Source organism: Arvicanthis niloticus, chromosome 2 (assembly GCF_011762505.2).
Source record: "Arvicanthis niloticus isolate mArvNil1 chromosome 2, mArvNil1.pat.X, whole genome shotgun sequence".
NCBI classification, from domain to species: Eukaryota; Metazoa; Chordata; class Mammalia; order Rodentia; family Muridae; genus Arvicanthis; species Arvicanthis niloticus.
The window spans coordinates 116291853-116313585 of NC_047659.1; the positions used below are offsets into that span (position 1 = coordinate 116291853).

General features: G+C 43.1%; 1 protein-coding gene across 8 annotated transcripts in view; it reads right to left on the bottom strand.

The window, feature by feature from the left end:
• The window catches only part of Ralgapa2 (Ral GTPase activating protein catalytic subunit alpha 2), a 271068-nt gene that overhangs the window by 229894 nt on the left and 19441 nt on the right, over positions 1–21733 (bottom strand). For all 8 annotated transcript variants that reach the window (XR_013108860.1, XR_013108861.1, XR_013108862.1 and 5 more), the window contains exons 2-3: positions 10822–10932; positions 4975–5027 (exon numbers count right to left, since the gene is read on the bottom strand). Coding sequence is in view for 3 of the 8 variants with exons in the window: in XM_076929914.1 (XP_076786029.1) it covers positions 4975–5027; positions 10822–10932 (164 nt within the window). In the remaining 5 variants the exon portion in view is untranslated. The remainder of the gene's footprint in view (positions 1–4974; positions 5028–10821; positions 10933–21733) is intronic.

Genomic DNA, 21733 nt, shown 5'->3' on the forward strand with positions numbered 1-21733 from the left:
CAGGCCTAACACACTCAGGAGTAGTGGGCCAATACAAAAAAACAGACTCCATGATCGTTGGGATTCTGTTGTTCTTTGGGGGGATGGGGAGAATGGGATGGGAGGGTGCCTTTTTTTTTTTTTTTTTAAGATCCTTGGTCCCAGGGAAGGCTGGACGCCTAGTGTGGGGGAAATCGAGGGTGGGGAGGTGGGAGTGGGGAAGTAGGTGGGGGCATATCCTCACAGAAGCAGGAGGAGGGGGGAAGGGATAAGGGGTTGGGGGGTGGATGGGGCAAGGGGATAACATCTGAAATGTAAATAAAATATCCAATAAAAATATTTAAAAGAAAAAGAAAACCTGAAGTTGATTAGACAGGGAGAGAGGTGGATCTAGGAGTTAGGGGAAGAGAAAGAATGAAATCAAAATACATAAAAACTTCTAAAAATTTTAAATATATAAAAATTAAATCATCACCTAAAACCATAAAAAAATATTTAAGTCCTTAAATACAAACAAAGTGTTAGTTCCTGCAAAACCTAGAACTGGAAAACACAGGACTCATCAGCTGGTTGATGCAAAGAAAGAAACTTGAAAATTAAAAACCCATCTGTTATTTTTTTAAAAATAATCTGACCAAACAAGAAATGGAAACACTCTTATATAATCTGACAGAGTGGCCACTAAAAATTACAGAATGTATTATTCTTATTGGTGAAACATGAACATGAGCAAAACTCTCTTGGGGATAGAAATATAATGATTACTTTTATCACTTCTATTTGCAAATGTAATACAGGGCTGCACCAGTGCCGTGAGTAAAAACACAGGCCACTGCAAAGGTTGGCCAGCATCCACAGACAATCAAAGACAACAAGAATCCCCTATAGAGCAAATGTGGGAACTGGATGAGTCATACCTACACACTGAATCCAGCAGTGTGAATGGATAAATCCGACCTCAATTTTACACTGTGGAATAATGCATTAGAAATAAGGCTGACAGCACAAGGCAAGTCACAGATGACTGTGTGCCATGAAGACACTTCTGCTACACTCAAAACCAAGCTATACAGAAAATTACTCAAGAATATAAGTGGCTGTGTGTGTGTGTGTGTGTGTGTGTGTGTGTGCATGTGCGTGCATGTGTGTGTGTTGAATATAAACACACACTGACTATAACATACATGCAGAGGTCAGAGGGCAATGTCAAGTGTTGGTCCTCTTCTTCTACCTGGACTAAGACAGGGTCTCTCCTGTTCACTGCTGTGTATGCAAGGTTAGCTGGCCTGAGAGCCCCTGGTAATTCTCCTACCTCACCCTCCAATCTCTTAGTAGGGGTATGCTGGGATTTTACACACTTGCTTTACAGTATCCGGCTTTTCAAGTAGGTTCTGGGGAATCCCAACTCAGATTGTCAGGCTTGTGTGGCAAGTACTCTATCCACTGAACTATCACCCACAGCCAGGTAATACACTTTTCCCCCTCAAGACAGGGTCTCTATGTAGCTCTGGCTATCCTGGAACTCACTATGTAGACCAGGGTGGCCTTGAACCCAGAGATCCACCTGCCTCTGCTTCCCTAGTGCTAAGATTAAAGGCATGCGTCATTACAATGAGCTCAGTTAATACTCCTTTTAAATGGAGAAAGAAGATGCTTGGGACTGAATGTCTCCAGAGGTAAGGAAGAGGTTATTAAGGAGGAGTACCTCCTTTTAGTAGTATCTTCTAGTCTTCAAAATGTGGCAGGAGATTGTCAGGATCACAAGGTTTTTATAAGACTTTGTAATGTTAAAATGTTAGATTCTTTAGTAAATTTATACCCTGTTATAGAAATAAATGAAATTAATGAAACAAATAATAGTTAACAGATCTGAGCAATGGAATCATTAATTAATGCAATGCTCCTGGTAAAAATAACTTCTTTGCATAGGCTTGAATCACTGGAGGGTAACCATAGGAAATACAATGAGCATGATAAAATAATGCCATGATATAGGCAAGGGAGAGATGCCCTACCTGACCTCTTGCCCTGGCCACCTTTGGTGGTGGTGGTGGGGAACTGTCTTCAGGGTCATGAGATAGGGAGAGCTTGTTCTGCCCCTCTCCAGGTGCAGAACTGAGGAAAGCAGGCCCTGCACCTCACCTAGGCAACAAAGTAGAGCTGGCCCTGATTGCAGAGACTACAGGTGAGCCAGCCAGAAGGGCTAAGAGTTAGAGAGCTGGCTCTGCTCTTTGCCAGCTATGGCACTGGACAAGCTAGTCAGAGCAGTGCTGAGGAGCTCACCCTAACAGTGTGGGTGCTGGAGAGCTGGCAAGATGACCAGCTCAGATACCTCCCAGGACCATATCCAGGTTTTGAGCTGGCCCACCCCAACATCTACCATGTCATAATACGTCCCATGCCATAATTTACACCATTCAAACAACCCCTCAGAATTCACCCACAGCTCCCTTTCCTAGCCTTCCCTCCCTCCAGCCAGGTCTGCACAGGTGGCCTTTCCTTACAGTCACATATTTTTTTTCTTTGGGCTAGAGGGACAGCTTAACTAGAAAAGTCGTTTTCATATAAGCATGCATGGTGGTGCCTGTGTGTGATCCAAGTTCTGAGAAAGCAAAGACAGGAGGACTCCTGGAGTTTTCTGGCCAGTTGGCATAGCCTAAGCAGGGAACTCTAGATCCTGGTGAGAGACCCTGGTTCAAAACAGAAAGAAACAAAAAGCCAGAGTGATTACTAACGACCACCCAAGGCTAATTTCTGGCCTTTACAGATAAGTATACATACATGCACACATGTGTGTGTGCACACACATGGACTTTATATCTTCTTACAGCAAACTATGCACACACCATGTCAAGCTATGTATAAATGTTGTTCCTCAGATGAAGGGATGAGATGAGAGCAGTACCCAAGCTGTTCCAACACACAGCTTGGGCTGAGCCCAGAGCATTTCCTTCTCTGTTCTAACTATCCCTGGGCCCAGGCCCGGAAGCTTCTAGCCTCTATACGCTCTAATCTTCCAAGCTGACTGATTCAATCCAGTTTGGCTTCTGACTGAATTGTTCTGCCTGGCCTAATACTCACTTTGGTGATATATTCTAATCTAGCTCCTTCTCATTCTCTGGCTCTTTCTGTCTTCACCTGTTTCTAGCTTGTTCTCTCTGCAACCTGTCTGTTCTCATGAGGGTTGGGCATATCCCATCTCTGACTAATTCTGTCAAATTGTTCTCTGATTCGTCACTTTGCCCTTCAATTAGATGTCACTTTCAAACATGACTGCTTCCTTCTACAAACTAACTTTTCCTTCATTATTAGGGATTAAAGTTGTGTTCTAATGGCATATCTATTTTCCAGGCAAAGCACACTGTAATCCAGTGTGTTTGCATTCTGGCAGGATTATATAAACCTAGAAGGTCTTTGGATGTGGTCCTTGGCCAGAGCAGCCATGTTGCTGGATTAAAATTCCCCTATACTATGAATGAATTAACATTTAGAATTTAGAATCCAGAGGCCAGCTAGGTGGTTCAGTCTAAAAGGTAGTTGTGTTTTGCTCCCCAGAACCCACTTGGTGAAAGAATAGGACAAACTCCCAAAAGTTGCCCTCTGACCTACACATATGCACTGTGAAATGCACATGTGAGTATTTCTCTCAATTTATAAGTTATTGATTTATAAGCCAGGCACAGTGGTATACACCTTTAATCTTAGCAATCAGGAGGTAGAGGTAGGTGGATCTCTGTGAGCTTGAGGCTAGCCTAGTCTACATAGAGAGTTCTAGGATGGCCAGGGCTTTGTAGAGAGACTCTGTCTCAAAAAAAAGGAGGAAGAAAAGAAGCCTTGTAATTCAGCTCTGAGTCTTGTTCTTCTGGTTTCCATAATCTAGCACTTGCCTACTACACTTAAGTAAGAAGAATTTTATACTTAACACACCAAAAACACTGCCAAAAGCTGGATGTGGTATCGCATCTCATCTAGTTCAAGACCAGCCTGTTATACATGGAGTTCTAGGACAGCTAGGGCTACATGGAGAGACCCACAAAACCAAAAACAAACAGAAACCCAAGAAGCTGGCAAAATGGTTCAGCAGGTAAAAGCCCCCTGCTATCAAGCCTGACAACCTGAGCTCAACACACGGTGAAAAGAGAGACCATACTGTCACAGATTGTCACTTCACCCTCACATGCTTGCTGTGGGGAATGCCTGCGGCACACCTCTGCACATGTACACAAATAAAATCTAACTTAATTTTTAAAAAAACACAGCCAAAAATTATTTCAACTTTAAAGAGTACCTACATTCACAGACGTAGATATGCCAAAATTATAACCCCACCACTAGTCAAAAATAACCTATTGAGGGGCTGGAGAGTCGCCATAGGTTAAGAGCTGCACTGGCCCCTCTTCCAGAGAAGCTAGGTAGAATCCCAGCACACCCACGGCAGCTAACAACCATCTGTAATTTCAGTCCTAGGGGATCTGACATCCTTTTCTAGCCTCCAAATGTACTGTACATACGTAGTACACAGAGTACACAGACACACATTCATGCAGCATACCCCTTCCACATGCATAAAAATAATTTTTAAAATATTACATATATGTGGGAAAACATGTCAGACTCACATGTCAGTAAGACAAGTTATGTGAAGTTTGAGGGATAGAGAACATTTATGCAAGATTCACATAAAAGTTTATACAGAAAGGAAAACAGCAAAAGCTATTACTATTTAAAATTTGTTTACTCTTCCAACTAGTACCTTTACATTTAGGTGTTCATACAGGGGAAACTTCTACACATTTTTTAAAAAGAAAAATCACATAAACATTCTTAACAGTATTGTGGTAATACAAGGGTAGAAGGCAGGAAAGAGAGCAGAATACAGCCATGCACAGCCATTGCTATTACACAGGTAAAATTAAGGATCAACTAAGGTATCTTATTTCTAACAATGATTTTAAGAGCTACAATAATAACAATAATAATAATAACAAAACTTACTTCAAAAAGAAAAAGGATGGAGTCCAGCTCCTCCCTTTGTGACTTATTATTCCCTGGAAATTAAGGAAAAGAAATTAGTCAACATGCTAGCACTTAAGCTTTAGAACGTCACACATGATGTTGACAAGCAACTTAAATGCTGAAGACATGCAAGGGGAACTACTGGGGGAGGGGCGCTGCTAGGAATGCACAGACACTGAAATGACACATCGAGTCCTCATCAGCTGCAGCCCCTCTAAACTCTTACACTAGCACTTCACACAGAACTTCCATGTTTTCTAATCCTTTTTCTTTACTTATTCACTTTACATCCCACTCACTGCCCCCCTCCCAGTCATCCCCTCCCACAACCCTTCCCCTTCCCCTCCCCTAGTTGATTTCTTAACTAGGTACTAAGTAGCTCAAATTACAGTAAAATGAACAGGAAAAACGATGATATTAACAGCCAAAAAAACATGAACATCTATAGAGAAGAGTCCGTCTCCTCCACTGTACATATTCACATTGCACTTTCCCTTTTTTTGAGACAGGGTCTCATTGTAGCCCAGGCTGGCCTCCAACTTGCTATATAGGTGAGGATGACCTTGAAGTTTTGAGTCTCCTGTCTCTACCTCCTAAATACTGGGATTACAAAAGATGTGTCACCATACTCAGTTTTATATGGTGCTAGAATTAAACCTGGTATTTCCTGCATGCTAGGCAAGCACTCTACTGACTGAGTGACATCCACAGCCACACAACACCCCTTTGATAATATGAACTAATAATAATGTAAAAACTGTACCACCTATCTCCAGTAGTAATTACCATTTATTGTCCATGCCATGTCACAGACATTGTGTTTAGCTACATCTAACTTAAGACTCATCAGAGAGTAAACAGTTTTGGCTTTTCAGACCTCTCTCAAACTACCAGACTCTGCTGTCACAGGCTGTAAGTAAATGAGTGGATATAAGTGTATCAAGTGAAGCCAGTGTGGCATGGTGGCCCACTACTGTAACACTGGTAGTGGATAGGGGAGAATCACCAGGAGTTCAAGGCCAGCCTAGGCTTCATAACAAGACCTATCTCAACATCACCAGGAGTTCAAGGCCAGCCTAGGCTTCATAGCAAGATCTCTCTCAACAACAAGTACAAAAACAAGACAAGAAAGTGATCAGTTTCAGGCTCCTGATCTAACTGAATGCTTATGGCTCTAAGAAGTAGCCATCATTCATTCATTTATAAAACTCTTTCTCAGAAATTCTGTTGGGCCCTGAGGACAAAGGAATAAACCAAACAAGCAAAAATCCCTGTCTTGGGGAAGATTACATTTTGATAAGAGGAGACAAACTATAAATAAGTTAGAAAATCCATGAGCAAAAGCAAATGAGGAATATTAAAATCCAATATGCAATTTGATTAGGGAAGGCAAAAAATACTTTCCTGGGAAAGTGACAACTAGACAACTTTCACAAAGGGAAAGCAACTTTACAATAGGCAAAAAAGCTAACCATACAGAAATATGAGGGAGTCCCCCTCCTCCCCCTCCCCAGGGAGGGAGTGTGGAGCAGACCAAGTCCCTGTGGCTGAGCATGCTTGACAGGATCAAGAAGGCCCTGGAGGCTATGGCAAAGATGGGACACTGGAGCAGATAAGCTTAGAGAGCAGGCGTGGCAAAGACAGCAGCCTAGAGGCAGGGTAGAGTCACTACAGTGGGTTTGAGGATGAGAAGCAATTGCAGGGCTACAGCTAGTAATCATAAGTCATGGCTTCAGTTACTCTTTTGAAAAGAAACTTGGGTGTAGAAGGAAGAGAACTGAAGTGAAGAGACCCTCTCTGTAACTAGTGCCAGTCTAGACGAGGAAACTAGAAGCTTTGGTGCTATTAGTATAGGTGAAGAGACAAGCCAATGATACTTTCTGAAGAGAGACCCAGATTCTCCAAGGTTTTGTCCTGAATACTAGAAACCTGAAGTTACCATAAAATGATTCCATTATTCCCACTAAACATTTCTTCCTTTGGGGGTATACTTTCTTTTCCTTCTTTCTTTCTTTCTTTCTTTCTTTCTTTCTTTCTTTCTTTTGTTTTGGGGTACTCCAATTCAGTACACATTGCACTAAAAGGAAGAACTTCCCAAAAATCTCACCCTGCTCCTATTGGTTCATCACTGAATTTTATGAGAGCTTCCATAACGGGGCAGAGTCCTTTTCCTCCCACAGAGATGTCTCTTTCTGTATGCCTTGAATCTGGACTGCCTCATGAGAGGTTTTGACCAACAGGATTCTAGCAAATTTGAGGCATTTTTGCTGATGCTGAGACTGAGGCCATCCTGTGACGGAATCCAATCTGGCCTGCTATCTGGAGGATGAATATCCTCATGGAGAACTAAGACATCCGGCCAACTGTAAAATGTGTGAGTGAGGCCATTCAAACCAGCTGACCAAAAAGCTCAAGCTAGGCTAAACCAGAAGAATGTCCCAACAGATCTAGAGAGCCATAGCTGAATGGTGGTTGTCTCAAGACATTTAATTTGGGAGTGTTTTTTATATGGCACAAACTAACTGATACAGTCTTAAAGTGGCACAATTTTCTAAAAGAATGGATATAGGAAAGGTGAAAAATGAAGACAGAGGAAAGAAGGGAAAAGGGGGTATAACAAAATAATGTTGGAAAGATGGCTGCTTGGGGATTTGATATCTTAATTTTTCACTGATTTTTTTGTTGTTTTTTGTTTTGGCGTGTGTGTGTGTGTGTGTGTTGAGACAAGGTCTCACTATGTAGCCTTGGCAAACCTCAAACTCACTATGTAGACCTAGCTGGCCTTGAAGAGATCCTCCTGTTTCTGCCTCCTGAGTGCTGGAATTAAGGTTTGAGCTACCACACTCAGCTCATTGCTATTTTAATTGTGCAAAATATGACCCCTTTCTCCTCCACATGCCCATAAAACAAAGTGGAGTAAAGTAAACTACCAAAGTAAATCCAGATCATTTCATATTTGTACTATCTACCCTTTGGGCCAAAATAAATTTTCTTTTTTTTTTCTTTTTCTTTTTTTTTTTTTTTTGGTTTTTCGCAAAATAAATTTTCTTAAGTTCAAGATTTATATCTTACAAATCTGACATAGAAATTGAGAAACACCTTTTTAAAAAATGCTAGCATCCCAGGCACAGACTACTACATAGTCTAATGTATATTAGAGCCTCAAGCTCTTGGTAAGACTCTGAACCACCTGCTGCATACCAGAGCCCACTGAAGACTGAGCCCATATCCCTTCCCCTTCGCACACAGGGCACACTTCTGTTTGAACAGGGGTTGACAGGGCAGAGAGTAGGAACTTGGTGTCTTAATACTTCCTGCAACAGCCTTTCAGTTTTTCTTTCTTGTCCCAAAAGGTCTGTCTATATTCTCAGACAAAAAAGCCACTCTGCTCTTGCCTGTGTCTCTCTACAGTTTACTTGACTCTCTCAACCCCCTTCTCCAACACCATATTATCTGTTACTTCTTCATCTGCTGTCCCTCTCCTCAGGCTGTAGGTGCAGCCCTTAGCAACTCCCCCATGACCAGCTTAAGACAGGCTCTCTGTCTACACATCACAGCTCCGAGATTGCTTTCCCTGGTTCTACACCCCACTGCATCATGTTCACATGCCAAGCTTCTGACAGTTCCTCACCAAGGGCTGTCCTCAGGTCAGAAGTGAGCTCTCATTTCCTAATCCCACTGCATCTCATCTTTCTGCATCATCAGGCTTTTGGATCTTACATGCCTTGATGACATCTCTCCCCTGGGCTTCTGTGACAACATAACTTCCTAATACCTTTCCACTAATATATCTCCTTCCCTTTATTTGCTGTCTCCCTTTTCCTTGATAGACTTTTGCCCTTGGCAACAGCAAGCTTCTACCCACTTCTCCCAAACATAGCTCACCTACACTTCTGCTGCCCAGCCAACACTTACTCCTGTACCTCAATACAAAGTACCTCAAATACAGACTGGTCAGAGCTGCCTTCATCCTCTTACCTCCAAAATACATTTCTCCTCAAAGGCTCCTGCAGTTACAATAATACCTCACAAGTCAAACTAGAAGCCTGAAGGGTTCTTTAACTCTTCTCTCTACTTTGTACTCAGTCTCACAGACCTCTTCTATTCCCTTAACCATCACCTTGCTGTCAGTCCTCTCCAGTTCTCCAGCAGAGTAGCAGCTCTCACATGGGTGACAGCATCAGCTCCCCACCCCCAACTCACCCATGCACTCACCACTCAACAGGACACTTGTCTCAGAGGCAAATGTTTTTAAGAGCTCTAACTAAAATTGAAATCCCAACTTATTAGCCTGGAAGTCAAGGCTCCTGGCAAGCAGGATTGGATTTCCTACACATCTCATTCGCATACCTTATGTTGGAAAAGATACGCACTCCCCGGCATGCCCTAAGGGCGCTTCACTGCCTTTGCTCAAGCTCTGTCTTCTATCTGCAATGCTGTTCTCTACTTCAAATCCTACTTTCAGCCCTTCCACCACCTACAGCCTGCAGGCTGAGTTCATCACCTGCGACTAATACTGACCAATTATGCCTACATAATGAAGCATCCGTTAAACCCAAAAAGAATCTGGCTAAGAGAGCTCCCAGACATGGCAAGGACATTCCTGTGTTCTAGATCGCACACAGCTCTTTATCTGTCTGTTCATAGGCACCCATTAAAATCTGTATTATTCATGTGTAATGCAGGAAATGAACAAACATTTTCTAATAAATATAAGTAGGTAAGGTTGTTTCCTTGCATTCTTCCAGCTTCTCTAGCAAATTAACCAACCCTGAGAAGAAAGTAGGCAGTCTGAATATAGGCAGTCTGTCGCTGCACAGGCAGCAACACAGAACCTGCAAGTGGCATTAAAGGGGGTGGCCTTGTGGCACTCAGCCCTTAGCCTGCAGGATCTGTGCTGAGTTAGTCAGAGAGACTAGGAAAAAACACTTCCCTTTGTTCTCCTAACTAATTTCCCAAACAGATGACATGAAATAGAAAAGCAAAGATAGTGATGGCAGCTTCCCCATAATGACCAAGTTCTGCATGCTACCACTATGCTGAAATCCTAGTGTATCTCTTAACCTACATCTTGCTGACAGGAGTGAGATGGGGGTGGGAGTGGGGTGAACACCAACACAGATAGGCCAAGTAATGCTCAAGGAGAAACAGCAAGAAGGGTAAGGATAGTCTGGCTTCAAAGCTCCACAATTCCCTGGCCGAATCCCCACAGCTGCTTTTTTTCCAAAGATTATTTTACATATGGGCAAAAGTATGTGAGCATACAGAGGAAGCGCACTGAATACAGAAAATCTCTAAGGACAGGAGGTATGGACAAAGGACACTGATTCTCATCTCATCTCACATCTCCTATAACGAAATTTTATTTTGCCATTGGTGTTGTTTTGTGGTTTGGGGCTTTTGTAGTATGGTCTCACTATGTAAGCCAGGCTGCTCTTGACTTCATGTTTTTCTTGCCTCTGCCCCTGGAGTTCTGGGATTATAGCTTGTGCCATCAAGCATGCTTAAATCTGGATTACCAAAAAAAAAAAAAAAAAAAAAAAAGTGTCCACGCCTTATTTTCCTTCCCTGCTCTTTAAATGAATTATCCCTTTGAAATTCATGCCCTCTGTGGGTTCCTTCTATTTTCCCTTTAGCCACCTGCTGTTCAGTTTACACCTGTATGAGGGAAGACTCAAGGAAAAACAGAGATGCCAACTGGCCCACCAGAGTAAGGTCTCAAAGCCCGGGAAGAAAGAAAATTTAAAAATGCAGAACTTGTGGCTCATGACAATGAAACTTCCAAAATTTCCTGAATGCTCAAAAAAGGGTTGTAGAAATGCTTACCTTTTAACTTCAAACTGTTTTCCAGTGTTATAAAATTTTCATAGAAGATGAAATATATCTGAGAATAGTTGGTCTCAAAAAACTGCTTGAGCTCACTTGCATCCACATTATCTGAAAGGAGAAGTTTGCATTTACGGCATTATTAGGATTCACAAACATTTTCAGAAATGAAAGAAAATAAAGCTAGTCTTACTTCCTCATGAGACAAAACAAAAGAGTGTTCTCATTTGGCTATTCCCCTAAGAGAGCTCTAACCTGCACAGTGGGCACTATTCACACACAAATGTCCAGGAAACTGTAAGGCCCACCTAAGATGGCCAGACCTGATGAGGGAAAGACCCTCACAGAACCAGGTAAAAGTCTGGAGGAAGTCTGGGGAGTTTTCTTGGGAGAGGAGACACAGAGCCCCCTGGAAGAAGCAGCTTTGACAGGGGTCTCGAAGAGGGACCATTCTGTGGACTTGTGAAAAGCAACTTGTGGAGGTCTTCCAGAGATCAGGCCCTCCTTCTCCACCACCACAGTGCTGTCCAAGTGACCTAGTGTGCATTCCCAACACATCCCTTCCCCCACTCACCTAGGTGCCCTGCCCTCACTCCACCTGATACTGTGGATCATGTGCTCCAGTCGTGACACAGAGTTCTGCTATGACCAGGGACTACATGCCAGAGAGGCAGGTGGCACAGTTACCATTCCCATTGAGGTTCCTTCTTCCCAAGGGCCTGATCAGCCCAGGCAAAAAAAAAAAAAAAAAAAAAAACACCTCATCAGAGCAGCTGTCCACTTTCAACAAGCCTTTGTTCATTCCTCTAAGCCAGTGATGTTGCTAGTGCCATTTGCAGGGTCCTGACTGTTGGAGTTAATGATCTATAGTTATATATCTAAGGGAAATTAGAAACATTCTCAAAGTCCTAAATATTACTCAGGAGAAGAAACTGATGCTGCCATTCAATCCATAGCAGGATAGTGTTGCCTGTGTTTGCAGTCCTAACTAATACTATAAATGCATGTGGCATGATCACTGCATGCTCAAGTCCATACAGCTAACAGTCAGAGTCAGCATGGATCTACAGAACTGACTTCCTTTAGTTACCATATAAAGAAAGCCCTTTGTGTAAAAATTATTACACGTTCTTTAAAATAATGCACACAAGATGTTTATTAAACTCACACGATCTGTCAATTTCATATTATTTCTACAGCCCAAAATAAAACATCACCAAACAGTAGAAATTCCTAGTAGCTAAAAATTTACCTGGGTAATTACAGGCAACAGTGAAACTAATATCATCCACCAACATAAACACTACCATTTGTTTGTCCATGAACTTGCTTACTTACTTATCTATTGACTTATTTAGAGACAAGGTCTATAAGCCAAGATGGCCTGAAACTGTCTATACAGTAGAGGATGGTCTTGAACTTATGATCCTCCTGTCTCCACCTCTCCTGAACCACATCTGGTTTTATGTGGTACTGGGGACTGAATTACTGCCTCACACATTCTAGGCAAGCACTCTACCAACTGAACTACACCTTCTTCTCTGACTACTATCATTCTTAGGAGTAACATTATCTTTCCAGGAATCCTTGACAGCCTTATTCAGAATCTGCCTGTTACAACATGACATTTATGTGCTAATGGCCTCAGGATTTCCTGCTTTGTAGGCATACAAGTGGTAGTCATTATCTTACCATTGACTTTTGTAGAGTGTTTCTTTTATTCAATTGTTTAAAAAAATCAGTAACATTTTGTTCTAGATTCAGGGGTATATTAATGTGTGAGTGGGCCTGTAGGTTCTGTAAGGGCAGGGACTGATTCGGTCAGAAATCCAGCATGCCCTGGGGAAGGAAGCAGTATGACAAGTCCCAGGACAAGGGAAAAAGTATGTGGAAGTCACACAGGGGAAGTACACACTGGCAGGAAGGACTGTGCATGTTTTAACTACAGTTCAAACTTAGTGGCAAGTCTGTCACAAAATGCTCTTTCTGTAGAGGGCTAAGCACAGGTGGCCCAGTCACCTCTCACTGTCAACTGAAACACATCGCCCCACTGTCAGTCTGTCTACATCTCCACTGAACAATTATCCCTAATAACCACCTCCACTGCATACCACTTAGGCCCTACACTCTACCCACCATGACATCTTTCCAGTCCTCAAAGTTCCCAAACATATTTTCCACTTGAGTCCCCTCAGGGACACTGACTTGACTTCCAGACCATCCTATAGCTGGTTTGGCCTCATCTTTCAGAAATGGGATCGCTCATTAATGCCTCAAGAAATCCACAAATGTCCCAAGTATCACTCTGTACTTTTCATCCCATCTACTGCCTTAGTCCTTAGAGTGAAAGGGCTTCATCCTCAGGAAGCCACAGAAACAAATAGCCCCTTAGCAGGGCATCAGTGCAACCCAGAGAGGTTACTAGATGATCAGTACTCTCCCACCTTACCCCTTGACTCCCTAGTCCCTCCACAACATTCAAAATACCAGCAACCAGAACAAAATCAGGCCTCAAGAACTTTGAGGGGCTTCCACATAATGCTTTCCTGAAGCCCAAAATCCAGGTAGCAGCCACCTTTCTTCCTCAACCAACCAGAGTCTTTCTTGTTGATAAGAGCTTAAAGTTCTCAGTGGCAGGACAAGTAGATAACTTAAAGGTCATCTGACAAGTAGTAAGTCAGGCATAGCACTAGTTAACACAATCAATTTATCTATACCAGCTGAGGACCTCACTGCCCTGGGAGTCCTCATCAAAGATTGCATTAAAATGGGCCAAAATACCACTTACTCAGTTACGTCTGTATCTTTTGTGACCCTCACTAGAACAGAAATGGCATAAGGGCAGGAATTCTACCTGCACTGTTGACTGCTGCCCCTTCTAACCCAGGGAATAACTTGGGGTATGGGTACCCATTTGTTTAATGAATGACCAAAGTCTGAATATCAAATGTTTTACACCTCTAATCCAAGATCCAATCCAGAGAATGCAGAGTAAAGATAGGTCTTAGAGAAGGGACTGCGGTTTAGCATCCTGGGGGGTTGGGGGGGAGACTGGAATAAAAGTATTTTTAGCAGGGCTAACGTTAAGAAGCATAGAGATATAAAGGAAGGGTTTGATCAGGGATAGGGGGACTACCTTAACCACAGACTTCGTTTAGCAGGCTTTTTTGGCTAATACATTCACTTATTGTGCCCTATCTGCCAAGTAATACTCTTCCTAGTGCTTAGAAATTAAAAGCCAAGGCCATCACGATATACAAGTAAACATAACCAACACCAGCAGGGTACCAGGCTGAAGCCCATGCTGGGTACCAAAGCAAGGAATAGAAACCCCACACAGGCAGGTTTGGGATAGTAATAATGCATATACTTATGGTCTACTTTATGCTTTACAAGATATTTCCTGAGTGACTCTATTCTACCCCTCCTACAACCCTGTGAAGTAGATGGAGCAGTATGTAGGGTGGGGAGCACCCTTCAATGAAGAACTCCCTGTTCACCAGTCCAAAACATGGAAAGGAAGTCATGGCCTAGGTAGAATTCATGCCTGAGCTTCTGACTTCAAAGCAAAACTAGAAAGCAGATCAGGAATTTAGAAGAAATAAATGACCCCCTGGAGATATGCTGAAAAGCCATAAGAAAAAGGACAGGAAGTGCTCAGAGTAAGAAGGGAGAGCAGAGTGAGCAGTGTCAGCAAGAGTGGGGAGCAGACCTTCCACAGCCTCAGGGTCTGCTGAGGAAACGGGAGGAGGAGTGAGCCGACAGGGCAGGTGGCGACCACACTGACCCTCCAGCTCTGACAAGGAAGCCTGCTTTCCATCTTAGCATCATCATGCAACTCAGCCAAGGACTGCCAAAAACCACCGGGCAGCAATGCCGGGCAGCCCTGCAGAGCTTGAGGTCCTTTCTAAGCTCCTGAAATACCTTCTACTACTCACACCTCTGCCACCAGCAGCCAGGCCACTGCAGCACTTTCCCATCATCGCTCAAAGGTACTCAATCCTTTGCACTCCTGTCACTAAACCTGATACTGATGATTCTTCCTCCACTTCTAGTTGGAAGTCAACAGAAAAAGCAAAGGGCACAACCTTTGGAGCAGACTGGCTTCAAGCACAGAAACTACAATGTTCTAAGACAAATGAAGTAAAACACTGTTCCTCAATTTCATATAAAAACCAGACCTAACAATGGTCCCTATACTGCAGGGCAATGGTGATGAGAAAATAAGCATGTGCAGAGTGCTTGTGGAATATCAGTTAGCATCATCTAAATGTTAGTTGTTTTTTATAATTACTTAGCTTCTGGCAAAGCTCTCTCACCAGGAAGAAATAACACAACCTCACCTATGTATAAAGCCATCAAATTCAATGACTCAAGCATTCATACACTTAATGAGACCATCCCATACTAAATAGCACTTAATCCCAACTCAACAGTAAATACTGCCAACAAGCATACCCATGAAACCAGGCCAATTCTCCTTCCATCTCTTTCTACACACAATCCTTCTCAATGGCAATCTATCACTCCTCAGTAAGAAGGGTCATAACAGATCTCTATAATGCCAAATGAAGGGAAGTCTTTAGCTCACTCAGGAGTCCCCACTGGACTCAAAAACAGAGGAGGAAACCCAAGCCCAGCTCCTCCGTGAGAGAGGGGACTGTCAGCCTTCTTTAACCATAGCACAAAGCTAAGAGCTACCTAGTTCTAGACAAGTATCTGTATGCACCTTCTATTTTAATCCAGTTTCCTGGATAATGTTACTGAAGATCAGATAATCAAAACCATAGACTTGCCACAGTGAAAAAAGACAAGTGAAGAACTCAAGGTGACTTGTTAAAACAAACAACCACTTAGAAACACTTGGTAAGAAGAAGAAAACTGGAGGCCAGGAAGGTGACTCAGTGTTTCCCCAGCAATCCTAAAGACTGAGTTCAGATCCCCAGCACCTATGAAAAAACCACGTACAGTATACACCTGTAATCCTAGCACTTTCGGGTAGAGTCAGTCAGATGTGGGGCTTGCTGGGTAGCCAGTCTAGCTGCATCACCAAGCTCCAGTTAAGTGAGGGACCCCCCTCTCGAGGAAATGGAAAACAATGGGAAAAAACACCAAATGTCAACCTCTGGGCATGGACAGAAGGGTGTATCCACACACAGGTTCACATACAAATACACGTGTGCACACACACACACGGGTGGGGGGGCAGGCGGGGAGAGGGAGAGAGGGAAAGCAAAGAAAATAATAAATAACTAATAACAAACTAGGCAGATACAAGTTTGAAAATTTTAGCAGAAATGTAAGTCAATGGTGATAAGCCTGGTATGACTGGCTTTCCTGGCCAATATTAGCCTTAGAGGCTGATATAATTCTGATTTCATATTTAAGTAATTGCCTAGGTTGGTGTCCTTCTTTTCTTTATGATGTAAAGATGCCATGCACAGCTGTACCTTGATTCAAACGTTCTGTCAACAGTGACTTGTTCTAGCCCGAGTTAGGGCAGGACTCCCTGTGACACCAACTGGTACATCTGAGTACCTCCTCATGCCGTCCAGTGCTGTGAAGTGTTAGCATGGGTAAACACCAGGAGCTTATCTAGGAGACGTAACCAACTCTGTACCAGGAAGCCTCTCCAGACTCAGCAGCTTAATCGTCATAGAACAGGAGATGGCCAAGGAATGATTACATTTCCATGACTAATCAACAAACACATTTAAGCTATCATTACTATAAGAGAAATCCACTCCTGAAAAAACGAGTTTTATATGAGACTCTTAAGATGTTTCTTATACTAGCTGAGTGTGATAGGTGATGCATATAACCCAGCGTTTAGGAAGATGAGACAGGAGGACTGCCACAAGTTCAAAGCCAGTCTAAAAGTCTAGGCCAGTCTGGGATACAAATCGAGACTGTCTCAAAAAGCCAAAAATATAACACTAAAGACTATTATGTTTCCTATACTGCCTATATACAAACACAAAATCCTTATGTAGGTAGAAATATACATTTATGCAATGGAAAGCATGACTTAGACTCACATTTAGACTCTAAGCCTAAAGTGATCAGGCCTAAAACAGGTGTGGTCAAGACGGAATCACCCTGTACAGGAAGGGCCGAGAGAAGGAGGCTCAGTCCTTTATCTAAGCTCAGTTTTCTCCCCAAGTCAGCTAGCAGGAAGAGACGCCAGGCTGGCTGCACAGCTGCTGCTTTCAGGTGTGCATCCTGCTGCATGGCAGCAGAACTCAGACATGTGGCTGATAGCCTAGTCCCTTCCTATGGACGAAACAAAAGTAGTCCTGAAGATCACAGCAAACAAGAAAGTGACTTATTTGTAAAATCAGAGCAAAACTTTTTACAATAGTGGCCAAAATGATTCACAACTAAGATAGGATGACAGCTTCTATCATAAATACAAAATTAGTCCACTGCCATGCCGTCCCAAATATGCTCAAGCTCACCTAAATATAAAATCACTCAGTAAGACCTACTCTACAGCCGGGCGGTGGTGGCGCAGGCCTTTAATCCCAGCACTTGGGAGGCAGAGGCAGGTGGATTTCTGAGTTTGAGGCCAACCTGGTCTTCAGAGTGAGTTCCAGGACAGCCAGGGCTACACAGAGAAACCCTGTCTCGAAAAAACAAAAAAAAACAACAACAACAACAAAAAAACAAAAAAAAAAGACCTACTCTAAAACTATTAAATTCTAATTGTTTTCAAAATAATAGCAACATACACATTTTTTTCATCCCTTAAACCATTGTCAATATTCATTTTATAAAATTAGTTCATATCTATACACCATTTATTATTTGTCTGATATATTAGAAAGAAATCTGGTCAAAAAACAGCAAAGCTTCTATGCTTGCTACTATATAATCATATAGTAATTAATTAATTGATAATTAAGTAATTAATGAATTGATATCAATTTCTCTTTTACTTTTAATAAGTAAATTGCTTGAAAATGAGAATGATGAATTAATGCTACACTTATTTACAGAGAGATATTTATGCCCGCCATGTCCAACACTTAGGTGTGGCGGTCAGAGGATAACCTCAACTGTCAGTCCTTGCCTTCCGCAATGTTTGAGACAGTGTCTCTTGGTTGTTCACTGATGGCTATCCCTGGATGGCTGGCCCTCAAGCTTCCATGGACTGTCTTTTCTGCCTCCCACCATCTCACTTTAGGACTCTGGGATAACACATAAACACTACACCTAGCTTTATGTAAGTTCTGAGAACCCCTCAAAAATTGTGCAGCAAACATTTTACCCCTGGAGCCATACCCCCAACCTTGGCACAAATATTCATAGAAAATTCACATTTTAAAGATTAAAATATGTACCAGGGGTGGTTCCACATGCCTTTGATCCAAGGATGCTGAGACAAATGGATCTCTAAGTTTGAGCCAGCCTGTTCTACATAGCAAGTTCCAGGCCAACCAAGATTGCATAGTGAGACCTTATGACAAAAACAAAGTATCTCCTCTGAGCTACCAGCTCCCTTTATCTCTCAAAGTAACTAAAACACAAAGTTCTGATTTCAACAGTTCCAAAGAATTTCACAAAGAAAATCAATGTATAGCACTCTTAATGAGCCCATGCCTCCCAAAGATTCAGCCTTGAGCTCAGCACACAAAGCAGACCAAATCTGCCCTTAACTCTCACTCTTCGTCTGGGTTCTATCCCACAATTTCAAATGCCAACAGCAAGTTCTTGAGCTGCTGGGGTCAAAGTCAGATCAAAAGCAAACCCCACCTCTCCATGTTATGCATCTCAGTCCTCTTGCTGCTTCTCATCTCTTTCCCTAACTCTCAGTCCTCCCTGCTGCTCCTCATCTTTCCTGAATCTCAGTCCTCCCTGCTGCTCCTCATCTCTTTCTCTGTGTATCGTTTCCAGTCTCGGACACTTACGCAATTTCTATGAAACTTTAAGAACCAGAAGACCAATGTCTGTTTGACACATATTCTTTGTAACACATGAGACTTCTTATTTCAGCAAAACTCTCAAGTAGCACAATACTTCCAACCTCATCCACTTTTAGGCACTAGAAATATTTGATATGCAATCACTTCCCAAGTCGTTCAGATATTAACTAATAATATACTCAGAATAGTTCTGGTTCCTCTCTTAATCCTCTCCACCCAATGGAGTTGGAGAAATCCCTCCTAGTTCTTTAGAAGACACCATATCCTCTCCCTCACCTGCTTACCACAAACTGCCTAAGAAACCTTAAGGCTGTAATCAGGAACAGTAATTCAGACAATTCCCAAGACTTCCTCAGGTTTGCATTCATCTCTTGAAAACTCGAAACTTTTCACATGACCCTCATCTTGGATACCAACACCATACAGATATGGATACTACTGAATCTCACCCCAGGTCTCTAACACAGCCCGCCCACCTACAATATCCAGTAAAACTCAACAAATTCGTCTCCTCTCTTCCACCATAGTTTTAACAGAGTTCTTCCCTAAACCTGACAATGCCTTCAGAACACTTCCCTTACAGACACAGACAAGGCTTACACCCCCCTCCTACACTCATGTGGCACTACAAACACAACACCTTGAAATCTCAACGCACACATATAAACACACACATGTGTGCACACACATACACACATGACAATTTCTAGGCCATTCTGGTCCTTCTCTTCTCATATATACAAAAAGCTCTTTTGCTGTTCATCACACCATCCATCACAGACCAATGACTACCCTATCCCCAACTGGAGTGGTACTGTCTCTTACACTCCAGCACACGCTCCAATAACTGTAGGACCTGGCTGCCTGTCTTTTTTATTGGTAATTTCAACATTTACGTGGATGATGCCTGGCTTCCTCATCCCTAATGAAGTTGTCAAACTCCATCTCTCCCGCCTACACCCACAGCCAGAGCCTAGACCTGATGATTACCATCCGCCTCCTGAGTCTCGGTTTTAAGTGATTCATTCTCCTACTCCCTGCCATTTCTTATCTTTCCTGCCCACTCCTCAACCCTAACCCCAATAACTCTTCTACCCTACTGGCCTATGAATCAAGTCTCAAATTCACCTTTGTGTTACTGTCCATGGTGAACTCGGTCCTCCTTCCCTTGTGTTCCCAATTTAGTTGCCATGGCTCATTTCTTTTCTATAATCACACTTTTACTTACTGGGGGAAGAGGAGTACTTACATTCAGTAGCATACAAAATGAAAGTCAGAGGACAGCGTGCTGGAGTTGGTTCTCTCCTTCCATCTTAGGGGCCCCAGGGACAAATCTAGGTTATCAAGCTTGGCAGCAGGTGCCTTTACCCACTAAGCCTCTCACCAGTCTCACTCCTTCATCGTCCTTCAGCCCTTCCATTCTTTTGTTCCTCCTTCAGTCACTCAATAAAATCCTAATCTATTTCATCCATGGCATTTATCTGAAGCCAAGCCATGTGCTAGGCAAACAAGCTTTTTAAAATATGTTTTACTAGGGGATAGAGAAATGGCTCAGAGGTTAAAAGTACTTGCTGGTTCTTACAAAGAACCAGAGTTTGATTCCTAGCATTAACATTAGGTGACTTACAACCTCTTTTGACTCTAGCTCTGTGAGATATGACTCCCTCTTCTGGCACGCACTCACACACATACACACACACACACCCCACAAGTAATAAACAAAATAAAAAATTAATGCATATAAGAGAATAAGCCCTGTACATATGTGATTTATAATGCATAGTAAGAAAACAAGTACTTTAGACCACTCACTGAATGAAGTCTAACTAGGCTTTTGGTGCTATGTGCTTCCAAGGCCAAGAGAAAATACACATGTACCCCGTGCCCAAGTTTTACTACTGGGCCATTAGAAGAAATGAAGACATGTTGGGACCAAAATCACACAATACGTACTTTTTTTTTTTTTTTTCCTAGAAAGACAGGGTTTCTCTGTGTTCCCCTAGCTGTCCTGGACTTAGACCAGGCTGGCCTCGAACTCACAGAGATCCACCTGCCTCCCTCTGCCTCTGCCTCTCCGCCCCTCTCTCTGCCTCTCTGCCTCTCTCTGCCCCTCTCGCTGCCTCTCTCTGCCCCTCTCTGCCTCTCTCTGCCCCTCTCTCTGCCCCTCTCTCTGCCCCCCTCTCTGCCTCTCTCTGCCCCTCTCTCTGCCCCTCTCTGTGCCTCTCTCTGCCCCTCTGCCCCTCTCTGCCTCTCTCTGCCTCTCTCTGCCTCTCTCTGCCTCTCTCTGCCCCTCTCTCTGGCCCTCTCTGCCCCTCTCTGCCCCTCTCTGCCTCTCTCTGCCTCTCTCTGCCTCTCTCTGCCTCTCTCTGCCCCTCTCTCTGCCCCTCTCTCTGCCCCTCTCTCTGCCTCTCTCTGCCTCTCTCTGCCTCTCTCTCTGCCCCTCTCTCTGCCCCTCTCTCTGCCCCTCTCTCTGCCCCTCTCTCTGCCTCTCTCTCTCTGCCCCTCTCTCTGAGCCTCTCTCTGCCTCTCTCTGTCTCTCTCTGCCTCTCTAGTGTGAGATTAAAGCATACCCCAACATGCCAGGCTACAATACAGTCTCATTTGCAGGAAATAAACATATCTTTTGGCTTCTTTGATAGTTCTGTTTGTCCCATACATGATAGTCATATTTAACTGTTTCCTTAGTTACACACTAATTACACTAAATTCTTTTAATGTTCCCATATGTATGTACGTATGTATGCATGTCGTAATTGGCAACTCATTTCCTTAAGGGTTTTCCATAGCACTTCAGACAAAAGCATTAGAGCTGCCTGAAGTCAACACTACTGGTTCTCCCCAGTTCCTTCACCCACCTACCTGCCTCCTCAATCAGCCCCTCACTCTTCCTAACAGAGAATTAGTTTACTCCTTCACAGAGCTGTACCTACTGGGAAGGCTGACATATACCCCACCCATAGGGAGTGGGCCTGAGGTAAATGAGCCAA